The sequence below is a fragment of the Somniosus microcephalus genome, chromosome 14 (genome assembly GCF_052327205.1).
Source record: "Somniosus microcephalus isolate GS21.2 chromosome 14, FLI_Smic_1.0, whole genome shotgun sequence".
NCBI lineage: Eukaryota > Metazoa > Chordata > Chondrichthyes > Squaliformes > Somniosidae > Somniosus > Somniosus microcephalus.
Genome location: NC_141000.1, coordinates 55,063,779 through 55,079,489, shown reverse-complemented (window position 1 = coordinate 55,079,489; position 15,711 = coordinate 55,063,779). Strand labels below are relative to the sequence as shown.

At 45.0% G+C, this 15,711-nt stretch overlaps 1 protein-coding gene across 1 annotated transcript in view; it reads right to left on the bottom strand.

Annotated features, from left to right (window-relative positions):
* Positions 1–1,931: 1,931 nt before the first annotated feature.
* pcyt1ba (phosphate cytidylyltransferase 1B, choline a) overlaps positions 1,932–15,711 on the bottom strand; it is a 66,226-nt gene continuing 52,446 nt past the window's right edge. The window contains exons 5-8 of the mRNA XM_086006569.1: positions 12,566–12,644; positions 9,202–9,344; positions 6,450–6,638; positions 1,932–4,554 (exon numbers count right to left, since the gene is read on the bottom strand). Coding sequence (XP_085862695.1) covers positions 4,354–4,554; positions 6,450–6,638; positions 9,202–9,344; positions 12,566–12,644 — 612 coding nt within the window. The 3' untranslated portion in view covers positions 1,932–4,353. The remainder of the gene's footprint in view (positions 4,555–6,449; positions 6,639–9,201; positions 9,345–12,565; positions 12,645–15,711) is intronic.

Here is a 15,711-nt window from a genome sequence, read left to right as displayed (position 1 = left end):
TGTATGCATTCAGCTTTCTCTTTCATGCAGAAGGCGGAGATGGTGTTTGGCACTGGTTGTCTCAGAGATACGACAGTGCTAATTTGGAGGTGGATTTCAACAGGATGAGACTGGTCCTTATTATCTGTTTTTTGTGCCACCTCCCTTTCCAAAGATGGAGTATCCTGGCATTAATTGGTATATAGTCCAGAGGCCTGACCAATGTTACCTCTAAACCGCGCAGTAATGGGAAAGGTCCCGCGCAGGCCACTCAACGGCTTTTCCATTGTAAGTACCGCGCATGCACAGAAATTTAAAGGGACCGTGCAGTAAAAGAAACAGGCTGCGCAGAACAAAGTGCAGATTAGGGGTGAGCAATAAATGCTGGCCTTGCCAGCGACACCCACATCCCAGGAACGAATAAAAAAAATATTACAGGGAACATTGGGCCTGACTAAGTGCTGTCAAATCTCACCATAGGCAGGCATGTCCCACCAAGGTAGGGGTTCAAACTCATGCCCTCAGGTGGTAGTGTTAGACTGCAACTTACTGAACCACCACAGAAATGATAAACATTTAGAAACTGAATAACACTTAGGTTTTTAACATCTATCTATATATATAAGGATAGTGGTGTGTGTCTCTCTCTGTGTGTGTGTGTGTGTGTGTGTGTGTGTCTGTCTGTGCATCACTCAAAAGTTATAGAGCGTACCTACACATATGTTATATCAAAAGAAAGGTTATGATTAGGAGGGTGTCCTAGGCATATTTACTTTTTGGTCAGACAAAAATTGTTCGGACAGTAGACAAAAAACGTTCAAAATTCCGCTCATTAGCGGTTGACCAATCATACGGGGGAAATCCGCTCATTAGCATTGAGTGACGTGAAGGTTGACCAATCCTACGGGGGGAGCGCGCTGCATCACGGGGGGCGTTTCATGGCATGTGTGGGCGGGGCCTAATCCTTCAAACTGAAAAGCAAGCGGCGGCCATTGTTTGTGATGGAGCAACTCTGCCTCTGTCCGACATTGGGCCCCAGTCCCACCCTCACCCTCCTCCTTCTCTCCGCTTTCTCCCCTCTCTCCTGTCACCCGGGCCTCTCCGCTCGGCAGGATGTCACTGCCGAGCTCTTTGGGTCGGAGGGAGCGGGAGCTCAGCTCAGGTGACTCGGGCCGGGCCTCAGGCACTACGCCGCCCACGGGGTCTCCGCCGCTTTCTCCCCTCCTGTCACCCCGGCCTCGCGGAAGTAGGAGCAGCGATGATGGGCCGGCGGGGAAGGAGCTGCTGCTCGGGGCCACGGTCGCTGCCCTTTGCCCGGAGGCTCGCCTACTTTCACGGCCATTTCGAGCGGCTGTGCCGGCGCCGGCTGCCCGCCTCCGAGCCCAAGTGGCGCCGGGTGCTGGAGCCTCTGCTCCGCTGCGGGGCTGCACTGACCGGCGCCCAGGCTCGCTCTCGCTCGGGCCGCCGCACCATGGCGCTGGCCGCCGCCGCCCTGCTCTCGCTTGGCTGCTGCTTCCTCCTCTGCAGCCACCCCGGCGCTCACTTCCTGAGCTTCTGTGGCCGGGCTCTGCTCATCCAGGTCGGTATCCGCCTCGACCTCTGCGAGAGGTTGCACTGCCAATGCTTTCAAAATATCTCTCTTTATTGTAGTGGATGTCAGAGGGATTCTAAGAAATGCCGTTAACCCAGCTTGCATTTATCTAGCACCTTCAACTTCTAACTTCTTCCCCCCCTCCCTTCCCGCCACCCCCCTTTCCTCCCCCCACCCCCCTTTCCTCCCCCCACCCCCCTTTCCCCCCACACACCCCTTTCCCCCCAACACCCTTTCCCCCCACACCCCCCCTTTCCCCCCCAACACCCCTTTCCCCCCCCTTCCCTCTCTCTCTCTCCTTCCCTCTGTCTCTCTCTCCTTCTCTCTCTGTTTCTCTCTCTCCCTCTCTCCTTCCCAGACAGACAGACAGACAAACTCATTTATATATATAAAAATTATTTGTACTTTTTTCATAACAACATGCCCTCACAAAACCCTCGGCACCGCCGGGCACTCCAGCTAGTATATAATATATTAAGAGTTCTATCGTTTGTGTGGACTTCCTGTCAACTTTTCCATGATAAATTCTTATGTCCACACTTATAATGGAAACTGCCTATATAAACTTATAATGCTGTAATTACACTGCTGTCGCACCTCAGTTGTAAGTCTCCCAGCTCCTCGGTCTGTACTGTGGAGAGTTCCCACACTCCAACCAACTCTACCTTTCAGCTTCTCAAATTGCTGTAAGATATGTTATTTAACAATAATATAAAATAACCACATTATTTGAAGTGTGGTCCAAATGTCTGACTTTAAAATAGGGGGTGAATTACATCTGTGCACACTGGTCCAATTATCCCCCACCTTCTAACCCTAATTCACCTGAAGATTAAACTTGCTCTTGACTCCCTGTGTGCAACACCACAAAAGATTGACTAGTAAAGCAATGAAAATGGAAGGGATGGTGCATTTATATTGATACTTGTGCACCACAGAGAAATGGTTTCTACTTTACAGCGATGCCAAGGTGACAGTTTAACTCTGGAGTTAGGTCCTGCTCTGACTCTAGAGTGAAGCATTGAGATCCCCTGATAAAGGCTGTCTCTGACTGCATAGGCTGGACACCGCGTGGAGTATAGCTCTTGTGTAGTGTCATGTTGACTTCAAAAAGTGCTGAAAGGGCTTTTTTACAAACTGAAGCAGAGGTTTTTTTTTTTTTTAAGTGTTTTGAGAAAGTGGCGTTCCTGCCTGTGCTCTCAAAACATTCTCAACATTTACCACAGCTCAGCTCAGTGCATTGCACAGCCCACAGTGGAAATCTGGTGCTGTCAGTCACAAGTCACTCACTGCAGCTTCTGGTCTCAGACTGATAACACAATGGCCCAGAATTTGCTGGAGCAGGGCCTCTTGCAGCGTGCCCTGTTTGTTACATTTTTTTCCTCCCCCTTCAGCACGCAAAACTGTTGCTAGAAGTGCAAGCTGATAACGACCAATGGGGCATCTGGGACCTTGGTGAATGATGGGACCAACAGTCTATCTCCTTATTTAAGGATAGAAAAAGAAACAGAAGAATGGCGGAGAAGGCAAGAGAGTAAATTAGATACAGAAAGAGAAATAAAGAGAGGGAAAGAAAGATTGGATTAAAAGAGAGAAAGGGACAGAAAGGAAAGTGAGTTTTTTTTTAATTTGAAAATCCTCTAAGAACAATTTACTACCTGCAGGAACGAGACTCCACAGTTTCAGTTGTTCCCTTTCTGGGTCGGAGAGGTTGTGTGGCATTGCAGGAATGTAAATGTCATAATTAAAAGGGTTCTTACATCATTAGGTACCAGCCCTAACTTTGTGCGGCGAGTTTAATTTGTTTTAACACCACAAATGCAGCAATTTCTTGAAACTCATGGGGAGGTTTGATGGTGAGCTCCCGTTTTCATGAGGCTAACAGCAGAACAGCGCAAATCTCTCAGCGATTTGTGACAATTCACAACTCTCGGCATATTTCTTTCTCACCACAAATTGCAGGGTTATTTATAGACTAATAATGGTGTGCGCATTAAACTCACTGTTATTTTCCCAGCAAATTCTGGGCCAATGTTTCCACAATCAGATTTAAAAGCAAGTTTAACTGGTTTGCTTCACCCTGTGATGATAATCATGTAAGAGCTCAAAATGAGAACCAATTCATGTTGTAAATGCTGCATTTGAAAAAATCCTCTATTTAAGAATCATTCCTTTCCTCCCTGCTCATTAATTCAGAAGATTGCAAATATTACATGGTGGGTTATTTTGGTTTTATCTATCCAATTTTTTGTAATTTTTATATTTCATTTTGGGGAAGGGTTACTTTATTTTTTAAAAAGCTATCTTGTGAAACTTCTAATTATGAGCTAAGTCAGGGAGGAGGAAGTCTTAAAATTTGCCTTCATTGCTTTGAGCATTATGTCACCCCCTTTTGTTTATCATATTTGATTTGCAAATTTTAAACATATTTTCATAGCACCAGCCTGAAACTTTTTAGCTACACCTTATTACAGTTGCCCTCTCGATTGTTTTGGATTTGCATTGAGGGATGTCTCGTATGATTTCTCTATCAACATGGGAACCAATAGCATTGCTATGCCCAACATTAAATATAGCACAAATTCTTGTAGTGGGGGACTACTGTACAATCTAGAAACTACTATTTGTGATTTATGCACTAACAACATGTAGTAATAATAGTATTGATCAGACTCTTAAATGCCTGAGAATGATGGAGAAGAAAAATAAAAGGCCAAGGTTCGCCTGAGATTATATCATTGCTGATCCCGTTCATCTGCTCACGTGCTGCAGGTTCCCATGATTCACTTTTCATCCTCCTCTCCATCACTGATGCTACTGATGGAGGCAGAAGCAGCTTTCGGGGAAGATGGGGGCGAGGTTTTGGTAAATGGCCACTGGAACGTTGGGGACTGGGACCGTTCTCTTGTTGGGCTGCTCGAGGGGCTTTGTCTTGGAGACAAAGCTTGCAGCATCCGACCTCCTCTCTCCTGGAAAACCTGTTTCTGTAAGGCAGGGAAACAAAAGAACCTGGGTGAACGACCGAGCAATGCTTTAGCAAGTGTGGCCAGATGACCTGAATTTGGTGAATAATAGTGCAGTACAGCAGAGATTTTAAGCTAAATGCGTGAAATTTGTTGTTCGCCTACCTAAGCCTCATGGATTTATGCAGCCACAAGCAGCAACTGAGCCTAATAGCTAATGCCTTGATAATAAGCCCAACATACCACACTGAGCAACACAAAGTATGATTACCAACTCTAATGACATTAATACCGACTCACTCAACCCAGCTTACTGAACCAGGCACAAAGATTAGGCCAATCTGAGCCTTATCAAAGTTTCAGCAAAGCTTTCTTTAAATGTTGGTGTACATAAAGTTCTGGATGAATCAACTATGTTTTTTGTTTTGGTGATTTTTCAAATCAAATCGCATCAGATACTGATTGGAAAACTACATTTGACTGATGCTAAAAAATATTGCATTTGGCAGTAAAGAAAGTGCTTTTTATATTTTTTATTTAAGATGCATAATTTTTTTCCCTTCTCTTTTTATTTGCCAATTTTTCTCACCTCACCTCCTGCTGAAGGCATTGGCTGGTTCCACAGGTGGCAGGTGGTCATTATTCAGCTCCAGCGAGATTCAGCAAGCTATTTGAGGGTCATCGCAGCCAAGCCCGGTCCTGTCCTTACCCACTATGATCACACACAATCAAACATACACATTTTCAGGAGGCATCACTGGATAGTGATCAGGAGTGGGAACCCTGGCCAATTTTCCTCTTCCTAAGCTTCAGGTGCTGAGGCCAACTGTACTAGCTCTAGTGCCGCCCTATCCGAGATCAATTAATTCAATATAAATCAGGAACTGAACCTGGATCCTTCCTGGTCTCTCTGGCTCAGCAAATCTTGTTGAATGCTCGGAAGAGGCCCAATACTCTCATTATGGACCATTCCCAACCCATCCCATCCCAATGTACTGATGACCTGCACCCAGGATTCTGCCTTTGCAATTCTGGGAAGCAATTCTTTAACAAACAATGCAACAAATTAATGCCAGGTATGTTTGTCTGTGTGTCAGTCTCCCAGTATCTCTTTTTTTATCTTGTGGAAAAACAGGAATCCAATCTTTTTGATTGCAGCCGTTTATTTAAAATATTTTTCTCTCCTTTGTTCTGCAGCAAGACCGTGACTCCACCCTCAGCTGGTCTTGTGTGGAGGAATTCCTAAACTAAAAATCAGATGCTGAGACCAGCAATGCTCACTGCTTAGTATTGGTAGAGGAGCAGGAACTTTGCTGCAGTTACTCCCATAAAACTTTCCATTCCAGCCAGTCATTAATGCAGTGCGCTAGGTTTGTTGTTACTGTTGTAAGTGCAAGGCTGCTTTACGCCAAGCTACATATGTGGTGTGTCCTGCCTTTGTACAGACCTGTGTAGGTCTTTGCCTTTTATTGCCCGGAGACGCATTTATATTGATTATGTGCTTCAGAAGCTTGGTACTCCACCCCTACAGTCCCCCAACAGTATAAAGGAGAGAAATTCTATAACTCTGACAGAGCCTAAGATCTAATTCTCTCTGGCTCCCAGTAGCCACCACTGACCTGCAGAAAACACAACCCCTCCATCCTCTGGTCTACAATTTACAATACACTACTAAATTAAAAAGTGGAGAATGATGCTAAGCCGTCACGTGTGTCTACTCAAGTAGTGTTTGCCCGGCAGTCTTTTAGGTCAACATAAAAGTGCCTTGAGAAACCTGTGTTTATTATTAGGAATCACAAAGAAGTTAGCTCTGTCTAGGCTTTCTCTGTAGGTACTGAGCTTTTGTAATAATTATGGTAGATAACTGACATGGAACCTTTCCACTAACTTTTTGGAAATTATTCTTAAATACACACCCAAGCTCCATCTGGGCCAAACAGCTCTAAAAAGTTTCCAATAAATTCTCGTGATTTCTCTTCCCATTTTTGTATAAGGTCATGGCTTTTCTCCTCCACTTTGTAAACAAATTCTTTTGATTTTTCTTCTACATTCTTCACTTTTTCTTTCATTTTGTCAACATGGTTTTGGAAACGATACTTCTTTTCCTGAAAAGAAATGAAATGTTCAGCTCGGTGACTGAAAATAAAATATATGAAAATGAAATACACTGCTATCTAATTCTTTAAAAAAAAACTTCCTCCATTCTAAAGTTCTCTGCCTGCTTCCCTTCCCCAGCCCCACAAACAGTTGCTCATCAAGAAGGTAGGTAACCTATTTATGGCCTCTGCCAATGCTGATCCTGTGCTAGTCACAAGGTGGAACAAGAAAGCAGTGACATTCAGATTTTTATCTCCCTACATCCCTCCAACAAGTGTTTATATTTTGCTCCGCACATTCTTCAGCTGAGATCCAGAACTCTCTGTGAGAGGCTGAGCCCACATGATAGCCATCTTTCCTACCACTTAAATACCAAACCAGAACAGTGGCAAAAGCTAAATCATTCCTAAAAACTGACAAACTAAAAACAGTCCAAAAGATAGGCCTTCTATCAAGTGAAAAGGAAGTGCTGGGACCTCAGCTTTTCACCAGATATATTAATGACTTGGATAAAGGAATAAAAAATTGTATATCCAAGTTTGTAGATGACACTAAGTTAGGAGGCACAGTTTGTAGATGACACTAAGTTAGGAGGTGCAGTAAGTTGTATATATGGGAGCAAGAGGTTTCAAAGGCAGACTAAGCAAGGGGCTGAATGGCCTACTTTTGTTCCTATCTTCCTGGATTACATCAATTTTATTGCAGCATTAAAGCTGAAGGACACAGAAATGCAGTCTGCAGCAGTGGTGAGTTTCGATCTTACTGAAGGGAGAAGCAAGGCCATGAGGGGACCTGCAGCCCGCCTGAGAACATTCTATGTGATGCATTGTTTTGTCGTTTTGGAGTACCCTGTACTGTATTTCTGTCTTTCATGCCAAAAGCAATTTCTCCTGGAAGGGCTACAGATATTTGAAATATGAAAATAAAAGTAGCTGTAGGGACGTCAAAACAGCTTTACAGGGTACAGTAAATTGGACCCCAGATACATGACATTAATTTATGAACTGAAATCTTTTACAAGTCTACAATAATCCCAAGCAGTAATGCAATCTACATGCACAAAACAAAATTAGCTCACTATCACATCTGTACCTCTCTCCAACTCCATGGCAACCCAGAGGCAGGTGCAGGATTAGATGAATTCACTTGACATAAGGCCTACATTTTTTGTCCTGTCAGTTTTTTTGCCAATGTTCTAGTCTGGCATTACCCCTCACCATAAACAGGCCAATTATCCACAGCTTAAAGCACAGTAGTACACGGTAGTAAAATTCTAAATATGGATCACAGTGTAGTTCTTTAAATTAAGTAAAGCTCATCACTGTTCCAATCCCATGCCCTCAATTCTGCACAGGCAGTGGCAAGAATGCTCCAATGTAACCAGTTAATAACATTCACAGCAGGAACAATATCCTTACCTCATATAAAAATCCATCAATTAGTCTTGAAGAAAATAAACTATCACATAAGACAATTGTTGGGCATGCCCCAGAACATTTCTTTGAGCAAACTTTTTTTTTAAAGCTGCATTTTAGCAGCTTACTGACATGTAACCCTCAGAAACCATCAACTCATCTGAAAACATTTCTGCCTCAAGTTCGTGTACAAACAACAGTGAAAGTAACTGCTGATTGATTGATTGCTTGCTTCCAAGAGCCTTCAGTCTTCCCATCTAATTAATCTGATTGGCTGATTACTAATAACTTCCGATCCCAGTGAGAAAAGCGGACCTTTCTTGTAAAACGCTGACAAATCAGTTAAAATGTTGACAGTCAGCTTGAATCGCTGACTGTTGCATGTGAGTCCACTATTACCCAATGAGTGGAAAATAAAAGTAATTTTTTAGAAATTTCTTGCAGTGACAGGAAGTAGCAGAAAGTTCTACTGGATGCCAAAAGCCTCTTTCGTTTTCATCTTCAAATGGATACAATTGAGATAAAGTATAATTTTCAACTGCCACTGAATACTACAACAGTAAATTGCAGTTGCTGACATTTTGAATTTGTCTGCCTGTCCCATGTTTTGCTGCTTCTTAGTTGGATGGACATCTGGAACAAAGCAACTGGAGGGACGGGGAAGGAAACACACTGGCTGAACAGTCTGGTCAGTCTAGGAATAACACTGACAGTTAGCCGCACAAAGAAATCAGTGACTCAGCACCCAGCTAAAAAAGGAAACGTGGCAGCAACATGGCCAAAGAGAAGAGGGAGAAATCAAAATAAAATATCAACAAACTAGGAAGAATGCTGACCGAGGACTCAAACTAACAGTCTGCATTAAACAGCACAACTCATTAACAGCAAGGTTACTTTATTCTGTTCATACAGCTATTAAGGGCAGCATGAAAATCATGCAGAGTGTCCATCAGTTAGACTCTAAGCAGCAGGGCAGCTGTTTGTTATTGTTAACGGGGACTTTGTTGCCCGGCAGCACAAAATCTTTGCTGCAGAGTAATGTGCATTGTAAGCAATCCCTTCAAGTCTGAGCTAGACAAAGCTAGCATTTAGATTGGACACTCCGTACAATAACATACTCGCGGTAGGAAAGGTCACAAGATAATAGGAGACTCACATTTATGAAACTAACGTTGAGCTCTTTGGCTGTGTAACCTCTCTGGAGGTTACGTCGGGCGTAAACATCGTAATCTCGTACAATTCTGGTGATAAGGTCAGAGGTGGAGATGCCCTCTGTTCTTTGAGTGGGGACAAACATGCCTAAAAATTATAAAAATAGATTGCAATAAGTCACTGAAACGTTATTTAAAAACATTGGCCTAGAAATTCGGTGGGCTGCGGCACCAGTTAGCGCACAAAGAGGGCACTTAGTGGCTTTAGCGCCACTGGCCACGCCCCCCGTGAAATTTAGCGGGGCGCTAATGGCGGCGTTAGCCTGTAGTGCTGCGCCGCCACCGATGACGTCATCGGTGTGCGCAGTGCCCCACTACCACCCCGATCGCAATATTGGGTCGCGCCCCCCCCCGCTGTAACGCCGGTCGCAATCTGCGACCGGTTCAGGGGACCGACCTGCGGTGGTAGTGGCGCTAATTAAAGGGGAGGTGCGGGGCAGCCATTTTTTTTGCTGGCCGCCTGCCAGCACCTCCTCGCGCCGCCGTCCCCAGCCAGCTGAGCCCCCTCCCTGGGCAGTGCCTCCTGGGTCCCAAGAGCCCTGCACCTCTCCTCGGTGCTGGGCTCTTTTGCCAGCACTCGCGATCTCTGATCACGCTGGTGCAGGCCCCTCCCCTTTAAGAAGGGGAGGAAGGCCTGCGGTACCGCAGCGCGCCGTGCCGCAGCGTGTGGCGCTGCGGCACGTTGCGCTGCGATATTCAGTTTCAGCGCCCCAAGAGGGACATGGGGCGCCTCGAGCAGCGCCCCGCTTCCGTTTGGGGCGCTGAAACTGAATATCGCGCTGGCGCAATCGGCTCCTTCCGGGGCGGAACTTCCGGCGCCCAGGCGAGCTTGGTGCCCCGACCGAATTTCTAGGCCATTATTTATTAGTTGCAATATCTTGGGATGTCCCAAGGACATGAAAGGTATTATATTACAACAGTGACTACACTTTAAAAGTACTTAATTGACTATAAAGCGCTTTGGGACGTTCTGAGATCATGAAAAGCGCTATATAGATGCAAGTCTTTCTTATATAAATGCAAATTCTTTCCTTCCTTAAATTGTGTGGTAAATAAAAGTTGTGCCAATGCAGTGTGGGAGCCGTTCACTTCACAATGTTGGGACTGTCAAATCTGGTTCAGTTCTGGTGGTGCCAAGCAGTTGAACTTGGCAACTTGTGCCTCAAATGTAAAAATTGTCGACAGTACCTCAGGACAGGTTTGCTCACCCAAGGAAAACACTTGAGAACCTTGGCATCTTATGCAGTGCCAGTCTGCCACCTGCTGGTTGAACACAGAGCTGCACTGATAGATGCTGAGATCAGCCAAAGGTTTCATCCTCCTGGCCAGATATCTGAAAAAATGTCCCCAGGAACATTTGGGAAAAAATAGAAATAATTTAAAAATTCCAACATTGTAAAAATGGAATGATATATAGAATGTGCAATATGCTCCCACAAATCCCTGTTTGAATCCCTCCAATCAGGTTTCTGGCCCTTCCACAGAACCAATACAGCCCTAATGAAAGTCACAAACAACATTCTCTATGACTGTGAACATGGTGCACTATCCCTCTTCATCCTCCTCGACCTCTCTGCAACCTTCAGTATGATCGACCATGCAATCCTCCTCCAACTTCTCTCCTCCACTGTCCAGCTCGATGGAACTGCTCTTGCTTAGTTCCAACCGTACCTATCTTCTCTACGAATGGCTTCTCTTCCCACCCTCACACTGTCACCTCCAAAGTCTCATTATGGATCCATCCTTCTTCCCCCCACCCCACCTTCTTCCTCTTCTGAATCCTGCTTTTTGAAGACATCAACCGCATAACGGCACCCCATCCATCACCTTAAACATTCACTCCCTCCACCACCGTACCGTGACTGCAGTGTGTACCATCTACAAGAGGCACTGCAGCAACTCGCCAAGGCTTCTTCGGCAGCACCTCCCAAACCCGCGACCTCTTCCACCTAGAAGGACAGGTGCCACCTAGAAGGACAAGTGCAGCAAGCGCACGGGAACACCATCACCTCCAAGTTCCCCTCCAAGTCACACACCATCCTGACTTAGAAGTATATCGCCGATCCTTCATCGTTGCTGGGTCAAAATCCTGGAACTCCCTACCTAACAGCACTGTGGGAGTACCTTCACCACAGGGACTGCAGCCGTCCAAGAAGGCGGCTCACTACCACCTTCTCAAGGGCAACTAGGGATGGGCAATAAATGCTGGCCTTGCCAGCGACACCCACATCCCACAAAAATGAATTAAAATTTTTTAAAACAAATAAAGATATGGGGTCAGTTTCCACATGTGCACAGATAACACCCAGCTCTACCTCTCCACCACTTCTCTCGACCTCTCTACTGCCTCCATGATGTCAGACATCCAGTCTTGGACGAATCCAGTTAAATAACAGGAAGACTGAAGTCATTTTCTTTTCCACTGCCACAAACTGCTGACACCATGCCACAGTATCAGGTTGAACTGGACTGTTCACAACTTCAGAGTCCTGTTTGACCCTGAGCTGAGCTTCCGACCCCATATCTTCACCATCACAAGGACCGCCTACATCCATCTTCATAACATTGTCCTCCTCCCCCCCTACCTCAGCCCATCTACTGCTGATGCCCTCATTCATGCCTTTTTCACCTTGATTATTCCAATGGTCTCCTGGCTGGCTTCCCATCCTCCATATAACTCAGCGCATCTAAACTTCTGCTGCCTGTATCTCATTGTGCAGCAAGTCCCACTCGCCCATCACACCCCTTTTCATTGATTTGCATCAGCTCCCAGTCCTCCAATGCCTCATACTTAAAATTTGCATCCTCGTGTTTAAATCCCTCCATGGTCTCACACTTCACTATCTCTAGCACCTCCTCCTGCCCTACAAATCCCCCAAACTCTCCATTCATCTGACTCCAGTCTCTTGTTTATCCCTTCACACCACCATTGGTGGCCATGCCTTCGGTGGAATTGCCTCCCTCAGCTCCTCTGCATCTCCACCTCTCTCCCCTCCTCCAAGATGCTCCTTAAAACTCAGCTCTTTGACCAAGTCTTCGGTCGCCCCTCCAAATCTCTGCTTTGACTTAGTGTCCATGTACCTCACAGCTCTGTGAAGCGCCTTGGGACATTTTTCTACGATAAAGGTGCATTTAAATGCAAGTTGTTGTTGCTGCACTGTATACAATAAACAACCAGAGCAAAGAAAACGTTTGAAGAACAGAGGCTGCATCCAATACATTTTGGGTACACTTGCTTTCCAACTTTCTAACCATTATCCGTTATAGAAAACTTAATCAAAACTGATGGTGAGGTTGACTGCAACATACCAGCTTCCTTAATGTGTTTATAGACATCATCCGATCCAGCAGAGGAGTACGGAATGTCATCATGTGCCACAAAATCAATCTAAAAGAAAGTGTAGTTATAAATAAGTTGGAATGTGAACAATTTCAGACTGATCAGTTACTCACGTATCGAAGATTCAAATGTACTCTGTGTGTTACAGCTGGTTTTTAATTTTTTTCTAGCCTTACCAGAGATGTTCAAATGAAGTATGCTGTGTTACAAAGTTTCAGTGGGCGTAGTTTTCACCCTCACTAGTGTGGCAGTAATCTGGCAGAGTGATTGTCCGCCCTTTGTTGAGCCCTCCTGATCCTCATTCCACGGAAATCAATGGGACGAAAATTAGGTGTCTTCTACCACAGGCGGGCAATCCACTCGGTCAGATCACTGCCCGGGCACTGAAGATGAAAATTACCCCTACTAATTGGCAAAGATTTTTATATTTACAATACTGAGACAATGGTGGTTTCAAAAGCATAGACTTAGGACTGGTGTTTGTTGCTTCTGCATAAGGAGGGAGGTACATTGGAAACCAAGTCACCCTGGGCTACTCTTGTGCATGCCCTGAAATACTGGTGAAACCAACAGTGCTGGAAATCTAAAGTAAAACCAAATAGAATTGCATGCTAGGTCTGTCAGTATCTGAAAGAGATGTATAGGTTACCACTGGTCAAGACTGAGATTGATAGATTTCTGTTAGGTAGAAGGGTACATGGGATATGGTGCAAAAGTGAGTAAATGGAGTTGAGGTACAGATCAGCTATGATCTAACTGAACGGCAGAACAGGCTCGAGGGGCTGAATGGCCTACTCCTGTTCCTATGTAACACTTCATATGGGATAGCTCATTAGAACAAGTTCACAACACCCTGTCAAAATTCTAATGACAAAGCTCCTACGAAACATAACAATTTGCTTTTGTATAGTACTTTGAACTTAGTAAATGCCCCAAAATGCTTCACTGAGGAGAAATGGCTGTCAAGCAGTAATGGAAGAGTTAAAAGACCAAAAGCATGGTCGAAGAACAGTAGAGTTGTGGAGAGTTTTAGGTAGCGCGTTCCAGTGTACGGCTGAGACGGCTGAAGGCTCTGCCACCAATGATGGATTGGGGGAGTGGAGAGGAACAGGAGGCCAGAGTCACAGGACCAAAGGGCACAGCTTAGATGTAATAAGGCTGGAGGTGGTTGAAGCGGTTAAGTAGAATAAGACTATGCAGGGATTTATAAATGAGGACAAGGATTTTGATGAACTAATAGGATTTAGTGGACGGCAGATTATCTGTGTTGGAGCTTTGGACAAGTTGGAGTTTGTAGACTTCAGCTTAGGTCTCTCTTGAGTCTCCCTTCAGTCCTACTCCTACCTTTGGGCTTCCACCAATGGACTGTATCAGGCCCCTCGCCCCTCAATTCCACCTCTATTGCTTAATGAAAGGGATTCTGGTCTCGGCATACTTTATGCTCTCACAAGAATTCTCAGCTAGGTATGCAGTCGGGAACCTTTCCATTAAGCAGTCGGAATGCCATTGAGAGAGGAGCCTGGTCCAGGCCATTAGTGGCAGGACTTGGGCAGGAACAGGACTGAAGGAGAAAGGGTTCAGTATGCATTGATTTTTTTAGTTGAGCAAATGCTGGTATGCTGGTTGGGTTTGCAAACTGCTGACAGTTTCCATGTATGGCTCTGTTGAGTGACACCAAATGTAGGATTACAGTGTATGTGGGTGGGCAGAGAAAGGGAAACAGGAAACAATTACAACATGTAGGATTACAGTGTATGTGGGTGGGCAGAGAAAGGGAAACAGGAAACAATTACAACATGTAGGGTTACAGTGTATGTGGGTGGGCAGAGAAAGGGAAACAGGAAACAATTACAACATGTAGGATTACAGTGCATGTGGGTGGGCAGAGAAAGGGAAACAGGAAACAATTACAACATGTAGGATTACAGTGTATGTGGGTGGGCAGAGAAAGAGAAACAGGAAACAATTACAACATGTAGGATTACAGTGTATGTGGGTGGGCAGAGAAAGGGAAACAGGAAACAATTACAACATGTAGGATTACAGTGTGTGTGGGTGGGCAGAGAAAGGGAAACAGGAAACAATTACAACATGTAGGATTACAGTGCATGTGGGTGGGCAGAGAAAGGGAAACAGGAAACAATTACAACATGTAGGATTACAGTGTGTGTGGGTGGGCAGAGAAAGGGAAACAGGAAACAATTACAACATGTAGGATTACAGTGTATGTGGGTGGGCAGAGAAAGGGAAACAGGAAACAATTACAACATGTAGGGTTACAGTGTATGTGGGTGGGCAGAGAAAGGGAAACAGGAAACAATTACAACATGTAGGATTACAGTGCGTGTGGGTGGGCAGAGAAAGGGAAACAGGAAACAATTACAACATGTAGGGTTACAGTGTATGTGGGTGGGCAGAGAAAGGGAAACAGGAAACAATTACAACATGTAGGATTACAGTGCATGTGGGTGGGCAGAGAAAGAGAAACAGGAAACAATTACAACATGTAGGATTACAGTGTATGTGGGTGGGCAGAGAAAGGGAAACAGGAAACAATGACAACATGTAGGGTTACAGTGTATGTGGGTGGGCAGAGAAAGGGAAACAGGAAACAATTACAACATGTAGGATTACAGTGCATGTGGGTGGGCAGAGAAAGAGAAACAGGAAACAATTACAACATGTAGGGTTACAGTGTATGTGGGTGGGCAGAGAAAGGGAAACAGGAAACAATTACAACATGTAGGATTACAGTGCATGTGGGTGGGCAGAGAAAGGGAAACAGGAAACAATTACAACATGTAGGATTACAGTGTGTGTGGGTGGGCAGAGAAAGGGAAACAGGAAACAATTACAACATGTAGGATTACAGTGCATGTGGGTGGGCAGAGAAAGGGAAACAGGAAACAATTACAACATGTAGGATTACAGTGTGTGTGGGTGGGCAGAGAAAGGGAAACAGGAAACAATTACAACATGTAGGGTTACAGTGTATGTGGGTGGGCAGAGAAAGGGAATCAGGAAACAATTACAACATGTAGGATTACAGTGTGTGTGGGTGGGCAGAGAAAGGGAAACAGGAAACAATTACAACATGTAGGATTACAGTGTGTGT